The sequence below is a fragment of the Stegastes partitus genome, unplaced genomic scaffold (genome assembly GCF_000690725.1).
Source record: "Stegastes partitus isolate 25-593 unplaced genomic scaffold, Stegastes_partitus-1.0.2 Scaffold1259, whole genome shotgun sequence".
Taxonomy (NCBI): Eukaryota; Metazoa; Chordata; class Actinopteri; family Pomacentridae; genus Stegastes; species Stegastes partitus.
Genome location: NW_007578990.1, coordinates 89,587 through 112,005, shown reverse-complemented (window position 1 = coordinate 112,005; position 22,419 = coordinate 89,587). Strand labels below are relative to the sequence as shown.

At 43.4% G+C, this 22,419-nt stretch overlaps 1 protein-coding gene across 8 annotated transcripts in view; it reads right to left on the bottom strand.

Moving 5' to 3' along the window:
• The window catches only part of mef2d (myocyte enhancer factor 2d), a 73,613-nt gene that overhangs the window by 21,323 nt on the left and 29,871 nt on the right, over nt 1-22,419 (bottom strand). For 4 of the 8 annotated variants that reach the window (XM_008297922.1, XM_008297926.1, XM_008297924.1 and 1 more), the window contains exons 4-6: nt 16,831-16,956; nt 9,166-9,400; nt 4,016-4,072 (exon numbers count right to left, since the gene is read on the bottom strand). In XM_008297922.1, the coding sequence (XP_008296144.1) occupies nt 4,016-4,072; nt 9,166-9,400; nt 16,831-16,956 (418 nt within the window). Of the gene's footprint in view, nt 1-4,015; nt 4,073-9,165; nt 9,401-16,526; nt 16,665-16,830; nt 16,957-22,419 lie in introns of all 8 variants that reach the window. The other 4 variants (XM_008297920.1, XM_008297925.1, XM_008297921.1 and 1 more) reach the window with 1 other exon arrangement.

The window sequence follows — 22,419 nt, the reverse complement described above, 5'->3', positions numbered from 1 at the left end:
GCCTATTCTAAACAATAACAAGGAATATAAAGAGTATAAATGCATTGAACCTTAGACAATAGATCACGCTGAATCGTGAGTTGACAACTAACTCCTATATGTGTAGTAGTTTACAGCCAGCCGCTCCTATATATAAGTCCTATTCCGAGTGTGGGTGAGTCACAGAAACACTTTGAGGCTGCACTGGTGTAAGCTGACTGTTTGCATGTACTCTTTATTTTTTTTTTTCTATCCTTTACATGCGTTCTTCTCGGCGTACGAGTGTGTATCTGCAATTTGTGTGTGCGCGTATGATGTCTCCTATTACGCGAGGTCGGGCGTGGGAATGTGTGGAATGCCGGGTGACGTCAATGGTGACATTCCCGGAGCCCTGGCTCCCTGGACAACAGCTGAGAACGACAGATCCAAAAGAGAGGAGGAGGAGGAGGAGGAGGGAGAAAGAGAGTGGAAGAAGAAGGGTGAGGAAGGGGAGCAAAAGGGAGAAGATGGGAGGAAAAGGGTGAGAAAGAAGGAGCAGGGAGAGGAGGAGGGAAAAAGACAAAAGAAGGGAGAGAGAGAGGAAGAAATAAGAGAAGAAAGCAGGGGGAGAAAACTGTGAGGAAGGTAAGGAGAGACGCAAACAATGGATTAAAAAAAAATGGAAAAAGGAAGCGTGATTAAAGAGATGACGGAGGAAGGAGAGGAGCAGTCATCCGGGTGGATCGGGTCACCTGAGCCGGGTTCTGGGATGATGAGGTTTCATGTTTCCAAGCATGAAGAAATGGTGACGCGAGGCGGAGTCGTCCCGGCAGTCACATTCGACCGCCGACGTCCACCTACAACCGTCCACCCTCTGAGAGTTTAATACTTAAAACTGAATTCACACACACACACTGCGGCCCCTCGATTACTAGTCAACGCGACTTCAGACAACACTTGTTTATTGATCGAGGCTAACTTTTAAGAGCGCCACTTGACAGAAAGCGTGCGCGCTCTTTCATTAATAGCCTCGAAAAACCAATCAATATCGAAACTTGGCTTCGGTTTATGCCTCTCATACAGTGCAGGGAAGTTAATATAAATGTATTGATTTATTTTGGCCCACCTTACCCTAAGACAATACGTTTATCAACTGAATATAGAAAGGAGAAAAAAAAAAAAAAAGCCCTACACCTTCCCACCGTATCTGTTACTACGGGCTGGCTGGCAGTATCTGTCCCGGCTAATGGGATTTAAGGAGAGAGCTCTGGCCAGTGTCAAAGTCACCTCTGAGGAGAGTCCTGTGCCAAGACAAGGGACAGTTGGGTAGGAGGGGGGCGGGGAGGTGGTGAGTCGGGTGGGGCTGTAGATTATTCCAGAGAGGAAGACGAGGGGGAACAGCTGAGAGAGACAGGATGGAACGGAGGGGGGAGGGGGAGGAGGTGTGGATGGAGGGATGAGAGGGGGAGGAGTGGGTGAAGACGGGAAGCTCGCTGCAGTGACGAGAGTTCAACAGAAAGCAACGGCAGAGTTTTAAATCCATTGTTACAGCAGCTACTGAGTCCGACTGGTGATTTTCGAGGTGTGACGAGCAGTTCGGAGGCAACACGAATCATACTTTTATAATCAGCTGGTTTCCACTTCAAGATGTTTTTTTTTTTTTTTTTTAAAGCTTGTACGTGTAAATTGTTCAGTAAATTTTTTTTTTTTTTTTTTTTAAAGCTTGTACGTGTAAATTGTTCAGTAAATAAAATAGGTCTGGTCCTGGCTGGAAAAACAGTCGACTAATCATAGCTTTGCAAGGCAGCAACCCACTAAATTCAAAGTTTAATGCACTATTGTATCCCCCTCAGAGGTGGAAAGTAACAAATACCTCGTTACTGTACTTAAGTAGATTTTGCAGGTGTCTGTACTTTACTATTAATTTTTCTGACGACCTTTTACTTTCACTCTCTACATTTGAACACACATATCTGGACTTTCTACTCCTTACATTCTCAAAACTGGCTCGCTACTTGTTTCCACGGATGACGACACGACGTAAAAGACGTAACAACAAACGTCTTTATCTTTCCCAGCAGTGTGCAGTTTGTCCCTGAAGCTGAACACAGCCCGGCCTGCCTCAGCTGCCTGCCAGAGGCTTTTTAGGACTGATTTTCAGACCCAAAAGGGCTGAAACGTCTTCATTCAGAGAACTTTGAGAACCAGCTTCTGCTGAGGCTCAATAAAAGATGTTGGTAGTCGTGAAGAGACGAGTGTTTCCATGTTGATTATAATGTTTAATGTTTATCATGTTGCTGAAATGGAAAACTCTACTCTCTGTAGCAGCACTGTGCAGTAAAGGATGAAAACAATCCTATTTTGTGCTTAAAACTTTTTTTTTCTTTTGCAGAGTTATCAAAAGAGGCATCGCGTATCATCGAAGCTAAAAACTCATTTCGACTTTTGCACTTAAGTAACTGTCTGAACCTGTACTTTTTTACTTTTACTTGAGTAAAGAAGTCGTATCAGTACTTCTACTTTTACCAGACTCTATTTTTACCCGAGTATCTCTACTTAAGTAAAGAATGTGAGCACTTTTACCATCTCTGATGCCCCTTTACAGATTCCAGAAACTTGTTTAGATGCACCCTATGTGGTGTTTTTCTGTTTTGCTGCTGTATGAAAATAATTTCCCAGGTCTGGGATAAATAAAGTATTTCTACTCTATTTTATATTGTTGTTTATTGTTGCATTCTTTTAATCTTTATATCTGTCTTCCTTCACAGACTGCTGGCTGGTTAGCATATGTGAACTAATAACAACAACACCTACTTTTTGTTTGAAAAACATCACACACCCTTAAAAAAAAGCATCTTAATGTTAAAAAAAAACAAAAACAAAAATCTTGGAACTTCACGGGTGACCATAATTGGTTTCACTTCTCATTTCCAGTTTATTTCTAAATGTCGGTTTCGTCTATTTTCAGTGGTCCTTCTGCTATATTTAGAGGGAAGGATCACCAGACTGGTTGCTCGGTGCACCACAGTAGTCAGGAAGGCTGAAAATAACACCAGTGTGATTCACCACTGATTGTTTCGGGCAAAACGAAAACAGTTTTCAGCACTAAGACGATGTCAGAGCGGGTAAATGGAGATGAAATGGCAATTTAGTCTGATTAGAAGGCCGTCCCAATTTTTCCTCCAGTCAATCTTCCTATTGTTTGTCTCAAAGGGACAGTTCAACCGTGTTACAGTGTTTTTCTACCAAATGGAAACTGTCCACAGTGACAAGCTGCATTCGAGGCCTTCAGAAAGTCAATCGTTGAGCAAAACCACATTTCTAACTTGCATTTGTTTAGAATCAACAACAACAGAGATGTTAGTATTCAAGTTGGAGCTGCACTACAATTTTAGTTATTGTGGCGATCAAGAGTAATGTCAACCGGACATTACGATTCGTGTCATTAATCAGCAACGAATTGAATTTCAGCAGTTGACAAAACCGGTGCCAGGAGTGAAATGTTGAGCTCGCTTTCAGAGGCATATGTCACGTAACAGACTCCAGATCAGGTTAGGAATACTGTCAAAACACATTCAGTTTACTTCTGGTTTCCAAAACTGTGAAAACAAAACAAGCTGAGGAGCTTTACGCAAGTCGCTTCGTAATCTTAGTCAGTTTCTTTTCCTCCTTTTTTTTAAAAAAACGCCCTCCTTGTGTTTCCCTCTCACAACCTGAAACCCTTTCTGTTCTTTGGACTGTTTACAAGCAGCTTGTACTGTGACCCTCAGCTGTCGGCAGTCAACAGGTGTTTGTCGTGCTTGTGTGTGTTGGTGCGACCGGGTTGGAGTCGGTTGTGCGAGTTGTTGCACACGTGGCCGAGCCTGTTGCCACACATAAGATGTTCTGCATCGCTCCGTCCGTGAGTCAGACTCAAAAATCATTTCTCTTTTAGAGGCTGAGATAGAGAAAGCAGAGAGGAGCAGGGCTGGACGACGTCGTGTTTATGTGTGTGTGTCTGTATCCACACAAACTAATCGCAAACATTAGAAGCATGAAAAACAAAAGCTTAACTTACGGACTGGACTCGGGCACGCTCCATTGGAGTTCCCCAAATCTCCTCCTAGCAGAGCACCTAGAACCGGACAACACAGCATGATTAGAAAAACATGACATCACTAAAACGATCTTATATCAAGCCGTTAATCTGAACAGCACTAGTCTAAAATGATGCATCTCCCACTCTGAGAAATATCATTACATCAAGTACATCGTTTAAAAAAAAAAAAAAAAAAAGCGTCATTATTGTCGACACTCATTTTACTCTGTGAAGGACCGTAATTGGTTTCAATTCTGCGTTTTCACTTGTTATTTAAGTGCTCGTTTAATCAGATCTCAATGGCACTTCTGTTAAATATTAATGGGAAAAAATTGTCTACTTTTAAATTTAAAAAAAAAAAAAAAAAGTTACCACCTGATGTTCATCTGTTTAAAAATATACGATTGTTTGAAATGAATCATCTTGATTAGAAGTAAAACAGTCGATGCTCGAGTGTTTAAATGTCAAACTAACAGTCTGCCTGTAATACGTGCAGTCATCAAGGTGCAGCAATGATACACATCTTTTCTATCACGTTGTTTTTGTGTGTTGAACTCGGGTTTGGTGTTGTTTGTAGACATCAGTGCTAACTACAGTCGTGACTTGATAAACTGACCCTTAACAATCCTAAACCTTGCTATCCGACAGGTTTTTAGGAAAAATGAACAGAACCAATTAAAAATAACATACCGACAGCCTTGGACTCCGACTCTGACATGATGTTTTATGTCACAAATCAGGATAACGGCGTATTATCTGACTGAACAATCCCACAGATTGGCTACGTTCAGACTGCAGGACTTAATGCTCAAACCGGATTGTTGTTGTGAAATCTGATTTCTTTGTGAGTTCGTTCACATTTCCAGTTAAATGCGACTTGTATGTGATCTGCTGTGTGAACTTCATACGGCCCAGAAGTGTCCCGCATGCGCAGAAGAGGACACGACGACTCAGTGTTTACTGAAGAAAACATGGATGGTTGCGCCGCTGCCGCCGCCACCGATAATGGAAACAGATCTGTGAGCGCTAACTAAACTAGCATCATCAGCCAAGTACTGCCTGTGTGTTCTGGCCCCTTCCACCCCGTCAGAGCGCTGCCCCGGGGTGGAAGTGTCCCCTGACCGTGTTGAATATTCTGACATCCATCATTAATTGGGCCTGAATATCCAGAGACCAGAAAGTTCTATTGGTACCAGCCCTACTAGTTATTATAACAACTATGAACAATAAATATTAACAACAAATGAGCCTTCCAGCATCAAGCCCTCCTTGTATCTCGACCTCCGTCTTGACAATCCGACATAAAAGAAGGTTTTACATTTAGTGTCAGATGATCGAGTCACGACTGTAACAGCAAATCAACATTTTCTCAAAACTTTTCTCTTTCACTCAGAGATCACTGTGGTGTGGCTTTATTGGTCTTGTTTAACAGCTGAATTTGGTGGAAAAAGCTCAGCTCTTCAAAGAATCTGAGCAGCAACGAGGATTCTGCTGGGAGAAACTAATACCCCCTGATACGAGCTGGTACACTATCAAAGAAAGACACGATTTAATTTTTTTATGTTTCTACAACTTTTTCTATTTCTATGTGTTTTTAATCTATTTCATCATTTCACTTTTTAATCCGTTTTTTATTATTATTTTACTGTTTTTTTATGCTTTGTCCTTTTCTATATTTTTTACTTCTTTGTCTTCTTTGTGATCAAGCTTTATTTTACTCTACTTATTATCTTTTGATTGGCTATCTGTGAAGCACCTTTAATTGCACTGAGCCGCGTGAAAACTGAAATAAAGTCGGACCGATTGAAGCTTCGGTCGCATCAGGAGGAGGTTGAGGTGGTAAAGAGAGGTGGGGGGCAACAAGTGGCAGCGGCATTGGGAGTCATCAGAATAATAATGAAAACTCATAAAGGCTGCCTGGTATGATTACACAAATGAGATTGGATGTCACTAGTCGGGCGGTAGTCGGTTCTGCATTAATCAGGCAGCGGAGATGAGACCAGCTGAGTTCAGTGGTTTACCTGGACTAACACGAAGCTTCATTCTGGGAACGTTTATTACTTTTTTATTCTCCTCGTTCAACAAAATATATAAACTTATCCTACCAAAACTTCAAGAAGGGTTTCTTTACAAATTCAGATGCTAAAATGTTATATCAAAAATAAAAGTAAATATGCTTCTGACCATCAGTTGTACTTGACACTGTTCAGCAACAATACACACATTTGAATAGTTATTTATAAAGGACGGCTTTTAAATACACATAGAACTGAGTACAGTCGTGACTCGATAATCCGACACTAAATGTAAAACCTTCTTTTATGTCTGATAGCAAGACTGTCGGATTGTCAAGACGGAGGTCCAGATACAAGGAGGGCTTGATGCTGGAAGGCTCATTAGTTGTTAATATCTATTGTTCATAGTTGTTATAATAACTAGTGTATTGTTAGAACGCATCGCTGGATTTCACGCCTAATTGACCGGTGCGCTTGTGCACGGTCCAGCCACTTCCACCCCGGGGAGCACTCCGACGGGGTGGAAGTGTCCAGAACACACAGGCAGTACTTGGCTACTGATGCTAGTTTAGCTAACGGTCACAGTTCTGTTTCCATCATCGGCGGCAACAGAGGAGTGGTGGATATGCTCCACCGTTACCATCTGTGTTTTCTTCCGTAAACACTGAGCACGCTCGCTGCGTGTGACGTCATCGTGTCCTCTTCTGCGCATGCGGGAAACTTTTGGGTCGTATGAAGTTCACACAGCAGATCACATACAAGTCGTGTTTAACTGGGAATGTGAACGAACTCGCAGAAAAATCGGATTTCACAAAAAATTCCAAATCGAGCATTAATCCTGCAGTGTGAACGTAGCCAATCTGTGGGATTGTTCAGTCAGATAATACGCTGTTATCCTGATTGGTGACATTAAATGTCATGTCGGAGTCAGAATCCAAGGCTGTCGGTATGTTAAAGATATTTTCTATGGGTTTGTTTTTCCTAAAAACCTGTCAGATAGCAAGGTTTTGGGTCGTTAAGGGTTGGATTATCGAGTCACGACTGTATTCTGAGAATTGATTATATGAATTAAAAAATGTTGACTGTTATGACAAACCAACAGAGAATTATCAGCAGCTTCAGAGAGAACATTGCTGAAGACGTTCTGCTGGATGTTTAACGCATGTTTCACGTATAAGCTGCATTAATGGGTTAAACAGGCATCTGTTTAACAACACATTTGTCATATGAACTTCATAAGATGATGTCAGCGTTGGGATTTCAGCGCGTTCTGCTGCACACATAAAAATAAACAACCACTGCTTTAAAATGTCAGTGCAGACCAACGTGCACATTTTCACACAGTACAATAGCTATACACTTGTACATTCATTCCAGTGGACATTATGCTCACTTTTCCCTCATATAGGAGTCAGCATTTTTCTGCACTGACATTTATTTTCCCTCTTTTTTTGGTGCAGATTCAATTTTTATTTTTTTTTTTCTGGCTCAGACGCTCTTCAGAAAAAGGCAGAAACTTTGGGTCATTAGGGGTGACCGGCAAAAAATATCTAGCAGGACAAGACGCGTGGAAAAACACCAATAAGCAAAGACGACGAACCCAATACTCGCCTGGTAATGTGGGATGCATAGCGGCGGGCGCGCGGCAGAGTATTTGCACCGCTGAGGTTATGAGGAGGGTGGTGGGGTGGGAGAGGAGGGGAGGGCAGGGGCGTCCATTACTGCTACGTGAAACCCACTTGCCTCAGAGAACGGCATGTTATGAAAGATGCTGTAATGCATTTGTTGCGCGTTACATCACCTAATTCTGACTTACAATGAGATTACGCTGGTCGGAACAAAGCTTGATAAGTAACCTTGTCTGAGACGCAAAAATGGGGCACAAATCCTTTTAGTCAGACGGTGAAGGATCGGTTTGCCACACAGAGGCAGCGAGCGAGCGCAGGAGTGTACCAGCCTCAGTCAAAGAAGTGATGGATGTCTGTCATTATCGGCAGTGTGCACTTATTTGAGCAAAGCAGGAGTTGCCCGGACTGACTGAGCAGAAACATCAATACAGAGACTCACTCCTTTGGTCATTTTGCTGCTTGGCGACTCAGAAAAATTCTTATTATCCCCGCTGTTACATAAACTGCACTTCTGTACACAGAGGATGCACTTTATGAAAAAAGGTCTTTAACTGGCTGTATCACCTTGACAACCGCGTCGAGAAAAGGTGGCTGGAATCATTTCAGACATTCAGAAATCATGTATGGAAGATGTCGTTGGTCTGATTGGGCACAGCGAACCCAGTAATTCAATGTCAGAGGGAGCATTCGGAGCATTACGACAACAAACTGTACGGAAAAGTAGGCTGAACACACAGCGGCTGTACCGACAGAGGAACAGCAGTTCAAACAGCGATTTGAGCCACATATACATAACGCCGAGTGTTGACAGATGCTGCTAATTAGCAATCAACGCTGTGTGACCCACATAAACAGCAGAGTTTGCAGTGATCGTGTCGTTCTGTTGAGTCCTAAATGTTGAAATGTTGGAGGAATTATTTGATGAAAGTGTGACAGAGCAGCGATCTACGGGACATGTGAGATATTAAACACAGGGACTGTATTGATTTTCCACATAAAGTAACTAAACCTACTGACAAACACGGTGATGTATTCTAAAAGTTACAATCTGTTAAAATTCAGGATTGAAAAAGAAAAATGGGACCCTATCTTTAAATCATTCATTTCAATAGAAATCTGACTATCTTCATTTTTTTTTTTTGAAAATTGTCTCCAACACTTGTCAATCAAGCAGTGTGGGTGGCAGTCTAAAGTCATTTTTCTTTTCAAGAAGTTTTGAGATTTTGTCAGCGCTGCTTCTTTCTTCTTCCTCAAACTGCCGCCGCTGTTTTCAGAAATACAAAACTCATCAGTTGCTAAGCTTCAAGGAGAAAAACCGAAATCGGAAAAGCTACACCGCGGAGGTCGGATCGATCGGCGACTTGTATAGAAACTGGGCGTTTATTTATATAAGAATGTCACAGATCATCGATTTACACAACTACGAATGTGCTGTGAAGCAGTGCAGAAACCAAAGCACTCCAGCTGTTTCGCCCCGTTCTCTTACCTGCGCTGGCTGGTCGCTGTGGTAACCCTGGTGACACGGTGTTCCTCTGCAGAGCCGGTTGCTGTGGCGACAGGAGGCGGGGATCTGTGAGGGTGGAGGTGACGAAGGAGGTGGTGGTGACCAGGGCGCCGGCAGGATTGTTGCTGAACTGGAGGGCTGCCGCCGCCGCCGCCGCGTTCTGATTGGATACTGGCACGGTGACTGGCATGGAGAAGGTCGGCTGTGGGACTGTAGACTGATGGAGAGACAGGAGGGAGGCGGTTAGAGTGAGCCGACGTTTACCCCCCCACCCCCACACCTCACACAGACAATATATGCATGTATACAGTAATGGACGGGTGATCAGTTAGTGATCAGCAGCAGTGCAAACAAGCCTGCAGGTGACACACACACACAGTCACACAAACACAACCAATCACAACAAGAAGAGTCTTTCCAAAGCGAGATGAAACTTTACTTTTCTGCGATGGTACCTTTGTACCAGAAAAACACGATTATCACGGATAAAATCATCGTTTGTCTCATGAAGTCCCAGAAAACATACTTTTTAAAAAAATACCAGGCTGTTTACATAAATAACTGTTTAACGCGTTGTGTTAAATAATCTTTAGCGCAGCAGCATGACCTTAAATCATCATTTTTAAGTCTCTCTAAGCTATTTTAGAAGTCGATTTTTTCTTTTTTTTTTGCACTATAGATATGATTCTAACTGCAGTGTTTGTTTTTTTTAAAGACTTTAGAGGCTCAGTAAGAGTTTAAAATTATACCTGATTGATATTATAATTGACGAGACGGAGCCAATTTTGCAAAGTGAGCTCAAAATGATTTTAATATGTTGGTCTCCTGAAAAAAACAAACTTTCAAGAACTGAGAGTTTCCTTCTCGAGGTCAAGACATGAGCAAATACGCATACATGCAGAGCAAATACTTGGAACGGGCTGTTGTACATTGGAAATTGTTCTTTTCTGCACTGAGAGAAGTTTTTGTTTGTTTTAGGAGGACAAACAACTTGATAGAAACATTTTTTTTGTAGCGTACCAACTACATTTTAAGGATCTTTGCTGCTAAAATGATCTCAACAATATTAAAAAGTAAATTCTGCAGACTGAATGCTGGACTCAAAGGATTCCATGGTCTTGCATGTACGTAATAGGTTTTGCATATTGCATCCCGTCAACCGAACGATTTGCATTATTAGTGTCTGTTTTAACAAAGGAAATGCTTTCAGATTGATCCCCCCCCAACCTTCCTGTTAGTCATGGGTTTCAATTCATGCCATTAAGATGTAAAAAAAAATGGACCTGAATGATTCGAAAACCTGAATGAGATCAGTAATCCATCACAGTGAACAATTTGTCATCATTTGTTTTCATGTCAAGGTTCTCCCTTGTAGCATGAAATCAATCCAACAGTATCATCAGACACGTCAGGCGTTTGCAATTTGTATTCAACAAATAATAATATGCAAAAACACCGGAAACGGTCCTTTAAGGTAAAAATTATTGGTTTTGTGCTTTGGAAATTAACTCTTCAAACGGCCACACATAAATCAAATCTCTCTCACACACACACACACACACACACACACACACACACACACACACACACACACACTCGCTCGGTTTGATCATGCAAGGTGACTTGGTGGAAAAGGCCAAAAAAGCTGTGTCGCCTTTTACGTCTCATGCCAGGTTAAAACTGGTGTCGCAGCAGCGGGTTATTGCGTTTGGTTATTGGTGACATCTCATAGCGTGCGTGTCGCAATCTAGCGAAATCCCCCCACCTCCACCGACGTGTGCTCGTCACCGGTAGGAAACGCTCTGTTGGAAGCTTAACAAAACCGACCGCAACGTTATCTTCTGTTGCTAAATTTTTCAACTTTTAACGCCTTTTCAGTTTGTAATTATCTACCTTTGTCACCCGAGACGATGACGGCAGATGACCAGACGGCCCAGGGTGTTGAAAAAAAAAAAAATCAAGGGCAAGGACCTCAAGTTGTCCAGCCATCCGACCCATTTCACCCTGTTCCAACTCAATCTGAAATAAGGACTGCTATATATAGAATATGGGCCAGCGCTGCTCTGTACTGTACTCAAACTGCCTGGGACCCAGTTTAACGGCGAGGAGGACGAGGGCACCTTCCTGCCCTTGATCTCTACCTCTTTTTTTTTCTTCTGCAATGTTTTGTAATTGCTCTTTTATTTTGGAGATAGCCAGGAAAGGGAAGGAGAACAGGAAATAAAGAGGATTCAGATCTAAAACTACAGCCGATGATGTTGTTATTTGGCAAAACTTTATTTTGAATGTCCAGTTAATTTACCAATAATTGCTAAAGTTTTGACGAAAGACCCTTTTTTGTGATTTCAACCCCCTAAATAAACCAAAACATACATCTATTCTTCTATACTTTTTCAATCTTTCACACACAAAGAGTGAATCAAGTGAAGGCTGCTTCTTTTTCTTTTCTTTTTTTTTTATATTCCCCACAAAAACGAGCACTAAATCACAGTTCTTTCCACAATAACACTTCTAGGTTGTTCAGAAAGTTTGGCGCTGCAAAATAAAGCCGTGTCCTTGCAAACCACTAGTTAAAGAAACCTTCCAAGTGTCTGAGATTTAAAATTCAACCCATCGGAGTGCAAAGAGGAAGGTTGGCGAGGAGGGGGAAAGAGTGTACGGACGGGAGCTGTAAGTGGTGACCAGGGAGAGTGAAGATAGCAGCTAACAGCACTGCACCACTGCACACTGGCCAAGCAGAAGGTAAAGAGAAGGGATGGATAAATGGAGGGGTGGATGGGGAGTGGTGGTTGGGGGGGGAGGTGGGGTTAATGCAAAGGGGGCGGAGGTGTGTAAACTCAGAGCATACAGCACTAGAAAGGATTTATCCTCACAGGGCTTTTTCTTGCAGCCTGACATAGCTGTAAGTTTACCTCTTACTGGGAGGAAACTACAAACAGAGGGCAGGTTTAGGGTCACTTTAGCAGATAAATAAGGAATAAAACTTCTTCTAGTTGACCTCTGACCTTAAGACAAACTTCCATCTCACTAATCATGTAAAAAACCAACTAAAAAGTCTTTGAATTTTGACTGGCAGGTGATCACTGGATGATGTATTTAACACCTGATGATGTATAATGAACTGGAAATTATGAATGAATAAAGAAATAAATTAGCATCCAGGGCAGAAGGCCTCAATGGTGAAACTGGGAGGTTATAATTTGTAGAGTTTTATAATCAAACTTGATGTTTTAGGAACAATTTCCCCTTTTTTTTTTGAGTAGATAAAATGAATATAGAAGGAATTCAGTGTTAGCAGCAGTTAAGATAAAACTAAAGCAGTCAAATTAATTCAGAAAAACTCTATTTCTACAGAAATAAGTTTGACTAGCGGCTCTTAAAACATCAACAGCTACTGATTTAAAACTTTCCTCAGGCTAAGTGTTGCCTACTAGAGACTTTCACCACATCTCCGGCGCCTCCCCTCTTCAGGTCGCCGTCTCGTTACCGGCCCTCTGCTAATGAATTTAGCCATAATTTGTTGCCGCCGCCGAACCTCCAGAACCGTGCCGACTTTGGTTGCTAGGATATTTGTGACATAACTCGGAAACCTCTTCACGTGTTCTCCAAATATGAATTTCAAATTTGTCCTCGCTCCGTTCCGCTCGCTCCGTGTTAGGCTGAGAATTAATCCGCGCGTTTGCCAAATTGTGAAGTGAATTTACATCTGCCCACTCCGACTCCGTTTAACACCAATGCATTGCGGAGACAAGGGTTAACTGGCCCGTCATCCTGCGGATTTAGCACAAAGGATAAGGAGCCATGAAGGGAGAAAGAAAGAAAAAAAAAAAGAACCTGTTAGGTAAATAATTGACTAGGAGCTTTTCCGGGGGGCTCATGTGAGGAAGCTCAAGGCTTCTTCTGCGTGAGGAGAACAAAAAGAGGGGAGAGAAAGCTAACCTATTTTCCCTCAGAGGAGCTCACACAACAAGGGTGTGTTTCCTGGATGCAAGGGTAAATCAGAATGAATTAAACTCATGGCCTAGTTTTCGTTTCCCTCCCTCTTGTCCTGAAAGCCTTTGAAACTACTTTTTTTTTTCTTTCTATTTTCCTTTTTCAACTTGAGGATTTTATTTGTTTGTAACTGTGGATCTGAGGGAAAAACTGCTAAACCTGCAGAGTTCACAGCAGGTGACCAGTAACTTGGGTGTTAGTTGTTCTGTTGTGTCTCTCACCTTCTCTGGCTTGTTTCTAATTTTACCAATATTGGAATAAAAGTGGAAAAAAAAGAAACGAGTGAGTGACCAAAGGGTCTAAAACACAAATAAAAATGGTTTCATCTGCAAACAGAAACGATCACGTTTTGATTCCTGGTGTGAAAGTAATTAAGGTCCCCGAGCACGCAAACGCAACGCCGAGGAAAATAAACAAATGATATATATCATACTTAAGGACATTAATGTTTGTTTATGAAAACACAATCCTAAATAGCTGCTTAATTCTCCTCGCAGGAGACATAAAACGCTAACAGTCTATTAATGGCGCTCAGTGTGACTCTATATTATTCAGCTGTGGCGAGCGTATTTATCCATATGTATGAATGCAGGTTGACGGCGTCGTGCAACCAGGCAGTGATGTCAACTTAATTATCGCTGCTGGTTTGTCTCTTTGAAAATGATTCAACCTCCTCGCAGTGATATTTATTATTAATCATCTGAAATGCTTTTTTTTTTTAAATCATAAAGATGTCAAACTTGATTTACTTTTAAAGAGTTTCCATCGTAATTATTATCAAAACTGAGCTCAAATTTAAATCGACTGTCGGGTTAAAGTTATTACTTTACGAAATGCTATTTAATGGCAAATGTTGGTGATTATTAAAAGCCAAACATCTGAACATTAGATTGGATGTGATTAACTGTGCAGCAGTTTAACACCACGTCTTACTTCTGACATTCATACCGAGCCTGTTCGGCAGACAAAACATTCAGCTCCTTGCTCAAGGGCACCGTGGAGGTGGTTGTTAAAAGGAAGAAATCTATTTCTTATTCAATTTCCCGACCCAGAATCTCAGAGCCAGAACAGGATCAAACCAGGGACCCTCCGGTAAAAGGAAGAAGGAGAAAAAAAAAAAAAGCAGCTCCCTTTTTTTCTCGCCTACCACAGTGCCAGTGTAACAGGAACAGATACGTTAGCTCGGGGCTCGTCTAGCCAAGTGTCCTGCCCGTTCTCCCTCACCACTCTCTCCCTACCTCAGGAGGTATTTTAGTACAAGTGGGATTAAGCTTGTATATCCCGGCCCCTAGCTGTCATGCTGGGGATTATGATGGTGAGGGGAGGAGAGGTGGGAGGTGCTGTGTGCTTCCGTTTGCTTGTTGCCAGTAAAAAAAAAAAAAAAAGGTGTGCTGGGCAAACCGGGCAGGTAGACGAGCCGGCTGAGGCGCCCGGGGTGGGGGGCAGCGTGGTTGTGGGGCCACTGCACGCTAGCGGCGTTCGGCTAGCATCCAATTGACATGCGCCAAGCGCTGCGGCTCTCCAGGGGTGGTAGATTGAATTCTATTCTTCTTCTGCTGTGGCTTTCTCATCTGAGAAAAGCTTTTAAGAGCCATTTCAGCTCACACAGCACAGAGAGGCTGACGGAGGCTGGGTCAAACTCAGGAGGAGAGAAATTCATTGAACTGATTAAAGCGAGAGGCGGTTCGTTTGCTCCGTTAGCGCCGCTCTGATGTGTGTGTGACGCTCACATGTTACAGTTTTGTAGTAGCTGTACTTGAAAGTTTTGTTTTACCACCTGGGTCTTATCTTTGCAGTTCTGTCCATTATTCTGACTGATACACAGCATCATGGAGTGACAGATGATATTATGTTTTATCCCTTTAAGGCAAAACTCAACAGAGAGAAAGATCATCGTAGCTTGAACATCTTCACAACAGGCTGTTTATTCTTTTAAAAACTGACCACAATGACTAGAAGCTAACTTATCACTGCATAAATAATCATATACCTTTAAAAAAATTAATGGTGCTTATCCCACAGGTAGAACAGGTTTGGTTTCTTTACCACCATCCCGATTACAACAAGCACAACATAAGTAGGTGGCAGATGACTAAAAGTAAGAAAATCAGACTTTTCCGTTCAGGTATAAACGCCACAAATGTGATTTTAGGCATAACTGCTGCCTGACTCTCCTGCAGCACCTCAATGTGACTGTGTCCCATCCCCAGTGACCAATAAGAGGGGCAGGCAGACAGGAAGAGGGGCCGTAAATTAAGTGCTACTCATTAAAGTGACATTAATGGCATTATTGAGCACAGAGGAAAAAATGAATCACAGAGAAATTGGCAAAGGAGCGGAGCGGTAAAAGGGGCTTGGCCGAGCGCCAGTCAGGAGGCAGAAACCTGGATAATGTCAGGAGCACATCCAGCCGACGGAGCGGGACTACACCGGGACTGAGCTGACCTCGGTAACACTGTTAATAACAGGCGGTTAGCAGCTGCACCCCGGCTTTCTCTGTGTTATCCCAATGATGTCACCGACGCTCAGCCCCGCCGCGTACACCGCGTCTGCAGTTGCGCGCTTCTTTCTTTAATGTTGCTCGGTATTACACAATCGGTACTTTCACCCGAGCAATCCGACCGCTCAAAGGCATGCTCCTAACGTGTTGATTATTACCATAAAACATGATTTCCCCTTCGCAATATCGGTTGCTATGCCAACTTTTGTGAAAACCGGGGGACCTAGTTAGCGCTCCTCTCCCGCTTGTTGTTTATTCTTGTACATTAGTGAACTTGCAGAAGGATGGGAAACAGTGTATTAAAACCATAATACTCCTGAGGACGCTCTTCACTGTGATGACTGCAACTTCAGATGAATAATCACAGCAAAGCATGCCCTATTTGGTGTTGTGCTTCTTTTTAAAGAGCTCTTTCCGTCTTACGCCGAAAGTTACACATCGGCGGCGCTGCGAATAATTTCCATCTTACTCATCTTGTTAGCAGTTTAGGAGGAGTTTGGATGTTTAAGAGGGATTACGTTATTCACGCAGGATCTTTTGGATACGCGACAAATTCGATTCTAAATAATCTCAATGCAGTCGGTCAACTTGGCTGCTCTACCTTTCTTGCTCAGATACACACCATCAATGAGGTGGGGGGGTTGTGGGTGGTGATAGGTGCTGTTTGTAAGAGGTGAAGAAGGTAAAAGGGCAGGGAATGGTGAAGGCGAGTGCTCTGTGAGTAGTCAGGCCGCCATCAGCAGCCGGAAACCTCCGGTTGTCCGGTCAGCAGCAGCAGCAAGGTACCAACATGAGGAGGAGGAAGGGGGGGTAGGGGGCAGGGTTACACAGAGTGGTGGGAGGTACTCACTGACAGCCTATAGTTCTGCATCATTTTATCAAACTCCTCGTCAATTTTTTTGTATTTCTCTTCAGTGCGGGGGGTGAGGGAGAAGGGCTCCTCGGGGTCTGGGCTCTCAGAGTCCCGGTGCTCTTTCTTGTTCAGAGCCTTCGTTCCCCAAACAAAAGAAAAAAGAAGGCAGACAGAGGAGATAGATGGAGAGAGATAGATAGAGAGAGAGAGACAGAGGGAGAAAGAGAGGAAGGTAGATAGAGAAAGAAGAAGAAAAGAAAGGGTAGGTTAGATAAGGTGACAAAAGTGTGATGGTACTCACGCCGTAGCGCTTGAAGAGGCTGTCCAGGTCCTCGGTCTTGCGGTCATTTAGCGGGCTTTGGTCGATGGAGTCGTCGCCGTCGGGCTCAGGGCTGTTGCAGCCATTAAAGCCTTTCTTTCGCAACGTCTGAAGCGGTCAGAGAGGGATAGAGGAGGAGAAGGAGGAGGCACATTTACATTTCATTTGTCATGCACATTTTGGAATTACCACTGATTTTTTTAAAAAAAACACACTCAGTGAAGCCATTTTCATTTGTCGAACACAAATGAGCATCTTGATTGCACCGTATGCGAGACTCCTACGCTGCTCATTGTATAAGAATGAAGCCGTTAAGGTCAGATGAAACAGTTTGACCCTGACGATGACATGAAATGTGTTTTCTCTCCAGCAGCATCTCGTACAAGTAGAAAAACGGACTTACAGAAAAACCCATTCTCAACCTTTGATAATCCTCGATCGAATTCTGGGGTCAACGTTCGTAACATCCGCTGCCCACGTGAAAGCAAGTTATTACCACCGAATCTGAACCCGCTCACCCGGCAGGTGCTCTCGCAGGAGTCATGGTTTAAAAGGGTGAAGAAACTACTGATTCCAAATGAGGAAAGCTTTGAAATCAAAAGATGAGGCCCAAGAAAACACCCCCTATTTTTACAAAGTGCACCGAATCAGTTGTAGCAGCCCGTGGCAATCGTGCAGGTCCGCAAACTACGTATAAACCTGAGTTGCATGTCAAAAGACCGAGGGAGGCGTCGCACCTCTGCACACATCGGCTAATCAACAGTGTTAGTAACTGGTGTGAAAGTTTGCACTGAGAAAAGTGGTAAAGCAAAGGAGACGAGCTAGGAGGCGCACCGTGGTGTTAGCACCGCGGCTAACGGCAGTCGGGTTGCGTCGGTGTTCGCATTCTTTTGAAAGGGCGAGAAGAGAAAGAGGAGAGAGACCGAGAGAGATAGAGAGGCTCTTATTTTGAGAGGATTCTGCTAAACAAGATTTGCTGTTAAGTAGCTTTGCCTGGTGGGCCCTTGACCACAGAGCCAAGCAGATAGATCCTCGCCGCAAAATGGATCTTAAACTGGAGCTGAAGAACCTCCTCTGGTCCAAATACGAGCTTTAGCTCCGAGTGGTGCGAAGAGAAAGAAATCCCTCTCCTCGAAATCTATCCCCAAAAGAGGAAATAAACTATATTACACAGCAAAGCAAATCTCCATCATCCTATCGGGTCGTTTCCATCTCTTCTAATCGAGTCCTAAAGACCCAGTTTTCCTAAAAAGAGTAAGAAAAAAAAATACACTGCTGTGGTAGAATATTCCAACCTATCAACAGATAGATGACGACTGAAACAAAAAAAAAAAAACCTAGATCTGTCGCTGCATCTGAATCAGGAAAAAAATCAAGCAGGAACAGCTGCTCAGGCTCTGCTCATTTCATATAATTTGGAAATCAAAGGGTGTCTGAAATGGTGGGAAAACACAAAGCGGAACATCTAAAACTGTACAGCATGCGTTTAAAAGTGGCGAGCGATAATATTTAGTACACATGGTTTGTAGGTGAGAAGCTAAAACCACCGAGGCCCTGTGAGACTCAATTACAGAAGAAACTTTAAAGGAAGGAGCATTCAAACAGCATCATCCGATAGAACACCTATACCACACACACGCTGTTTGAAGATCATATGCAATATTTTAAACACCTTATATTTTCTTTAATTAACAACCACCTGCTGTGTCAAGTGTGACTGCAGTCTAGTGGCGGGCTGATTAAAACATAAGCACGTGCTCAATGACTCCCACTGTGCACTCCTAAGTGAGAATGATTCAACTGCATGCAATTCAGCCTCGGAAGTGGAGCTGGCGGGAGCTCGTATACCTGCAAGAGCTTCAGACTAAACCCCGAGGAGGCAGAGACAGAGATTCATTTCATTTTGGATGAATTAGCCTTAAATCCTCAAAAACAGGTGAGGGCAAGAGGGTAATGATGCCATTTGGATGTAAGGGTAAAGAGACTTTCAGTGTTAATAACAATAGCGCTCTTTGATACGAATCTCATTAAAACTCAAAGCCATTATTATTATCGCAGTGTCAAAGCTGCATTTTATCTACCCACAGAAACGGGTTATTAGAAAGATTTGTTCCAACAACGGAGACAGTCTCCTGATTCAGCTGTTCAGCCTCGGCAGAACAAGTCAGCGTTCTGATCTGCAGCTTAATGCAAATTTAACGCGCTGGAGCCGCCGCCGCCACACGCTTTGTTGTCCACAGTTCATAGAAAACACAATGTTGTCACAGTTGGTGTGCTGAAATGCGTGTGCTCTGACCCAAAATTTGAGAGAACAAAAGAACCGTAGGAAAAAAAAAAAGAAAAACCCGAAATGAAATAAAAACAATCGCGTTCAACGTGACAATAACAGCATGTGACAGACGGCTGCACCGAGTATGGGATCGAGGCACGGACCTCCTGCTCCCGCTGTCTGGACACAAACAAATAAAAAGCCTGCAAACAAAACTGTGACACACTGGAGCTGTAATGGGGCACTGTTCACATGTAATGACGCACATTTGAGCTTGTATACCACCAAAGGACCTAATTCTGGCTTTGGCATTTCTACAGCCAAACATCTCAAGTACATGCCCGACCCAAACCATAACCTACATCTAACTCTGACCACGACGATGCTTAAATGTTACCTTCATATTTTTTTTTATCATTATTTCAGTTGTTTAAGATAGAGACTGAAAGAATACAAAGCCAGAACAAACCCTGACATGCACACACAATGGGAAGCCATCCACATCCAATAAGTGTTAAGAAGTCCTGAAGAGCTGAACCTGTGAGATATGTTGTGTCATTTATTTAACTGTGGAAGGAACTAGCTGAAGTCATCCGGTTTTGACGAAGACTAATGCTCATTCTGGAAAAACTACAGAAGGTCAACTTGGTACGAACCAAAGGTGGACGTAGCTACCGTGACGTCACCCGTTGGTTTCTGCACTGAGAAAATGAAGCCAGGGTTTTGCTACTTCCTGGTTGACATCTTGGATTTTTGGAGCCAGTGACGCAAAAATCGGCGGAGGGGGGCGGAGCCATAGGAGCAGCGATTGGTCAGACGGATTGAGAGGCGGGACCTCTCTGCCCCGCCCACATTTACCGTCGTCTGCATCGTCGCTGCCGACTGTCAATCAAGCCAGCCACGCCCCTTGCCCCACAAAATGTTGACGATTTTTTAAAAATTCAGTATTGATTTATTTTCAGATTGGCCACCTGATCTCTGAAAACTAGTAAGACAAAAATCCTGAGCTGTAGGAATGTGGTATTTCATGATCTGTGATCACTTCTTTTCCAATTCCAGTCTATGGGAGCCAGGGCTTTTTGGAGCCAGCAGTTAGCGGACGTAGTGATATTGCAGGTTTTTGACACTTCCGGGTTGGCTTCATTTTTCAGGGCCGGTTGCTACGTCCATCTTTTATCCAGTCTGTGGTACGAACAGGGCGCTGTGTTGGTTCACTCTTAACACACGTACAACAAACTGATGGATTTCTACAATGGAATGAGGGATAATTGATCCTCCTTTCAAACATGCTCAGCTGACAAAGGAGTTTGTTTCACATGTGTCTGACTGCTCACGTTTCTTGACGCCTTCCTTTAAGTGCTCAGCAGTGACCTTGGTCAATACAATTACTGAGAAAAATGACTGAGAAAAGTATGAAAACAAAACCCAAGTTGGAAAAACAAAAAGACGTATTTTATGCATTTTATAAGTCGGAGCAATTCTACTATGAAACGTATTCACAGTTTTGCAATTTTCTCACTTTTTTATTGATATTTGCCCATTTTTAAGCAGATCTTTTGACTGTATGAACTTTTGCACTTCGTCGCAAATATACTGCAATTTTCAGCAATTAGGTTCCTCTGTGGCAGTACCTCTGACACCAGAGGGACAACATATTAAAAAGAAGTGATTTAAGCTCTTTATTTGTAGCATCTGTGCCGAGTCGTTCCTGTAAGTCAGCTGCTGTTTCACACAGTTGGCAAACAACCTCACCTCGACCCGCTACTTCTTCAGTCTATGGTATTGAATCCTAAACGCTCCTGCGCATTACTTTTCACAGTTTGGTGTCACAACTATCCATTTCGCTCGCTGCTTTATTTCATTTTCTGTCAAAGAACCAGGTCATGGAATAGATCAGAGTGGCAGCGCGTTGTACGAACGCTCAGCAGTCGAGCACGAGGCGCGAGCAGTAAATTGAAAATCTGGACAGATCATTACAGATCAAATATTTTTTTTCCCCCCTTTTTTTGTTTTCAGTAGTTTGAATTGCATGGATGCAAACAGACGTACGGCACAGCTTCCCTCTCACGTGGCCTCAACTTGCACGCACTTGACATTCTTCTTTGGAGTCTCTCGTTCTTCGCCTCATGTTAACTCGACTGATATTTTGCGAAAACGTTACAGTGCAAACATGGGCATCTCTCCCTCGCTCACAGTTTCTGTGTTTGTCTTCCCACTCTCTCTCACAGTGAACATTTTGTGGTACATTACAGTACAATCGCATCCTCTCTCTCTCTCTCTCTCTCTCTGTAGTGCACTGATCAGCTTGTCTCTCAGTCAGTCAGCCATCTGTTCACCTGTCCGCCGCCGTCGTCTCCCTCTCTCTCTCTCGCTCGCTCTCTTCCCCTCTCCCCCTTTCTCTCTCTCTCTCTCGCTCTATTGTGTTGCCAGGGTAAGATTCACCCTGCAGAGCGCCACGCCGGCCTCTCACTGGCTGCTGGTTGCTCACAAGCCACGCCTCCCCTCCACCTCCTCCTCCTCCCCTCCTCTCCTCCACCTCCCTCCCTTCCTTCCCCTCTGGCTCGCTCGCTCGCCCACCCGCCTGTCCGCCCGCCCTCTGCTTCCAGCTCTCCATGTAACGTTGCTGCTGCTGCTGCTGCTGCTGCTCTCTTCTCGCTCTCTTTTTGTCTTCCTCTCGCCCTCTCATCTCTCGGCCTACCACCTTTAACGCAGCTCTCTCGCTCTCTCGCAGAAAAGTGCAAAGTCTCACACTTGTCCTTCTGTGTTTTTCCGCCCTTAACATCTCTCTCTCTCTCTCTCTCTGTCTCTTCCTTGTAATGTCTCCATATGCGACTCTCCCCGGTCGCTCATTTTCTCTCATCCACCTTCTCTCTCTCTCATCAGTTTCAGTTCCTTTCCCACTGCTCTCCCTCTCTCTCTCTCTCTCTGTCCTCTTTTGCCCTGCTCTGTCTTTTCCTTTCAGAGCTTTCCCACCATAATTTCTTTCCCACTCACTCCCCTCCTCTTTTCCTCTCCTCTTTCGGTCAGTCCTCCTCTCTTTTTTTAAGGAATGAAACCTCGATGCAAGTGCTGAAAGTCAACATTGGATGTCTGCTCTCAATAAAATGTCGTTATTTAATTTAGACAAACATACTTGAGGAATGCTGGTATTCGTAGATCTAAAATGCGCCCCTTTCTCCTTGCTGTTCAGTCCCTTTTTTAGAAATTAGTTTCGCTTTGTCATGCTCGTTCTCGTTTCTTTCTAGTGCAGAGAGTTTGTGTCTTGATCTGTGCGTGACTTAAGACTTGACTTCTGACTTGTT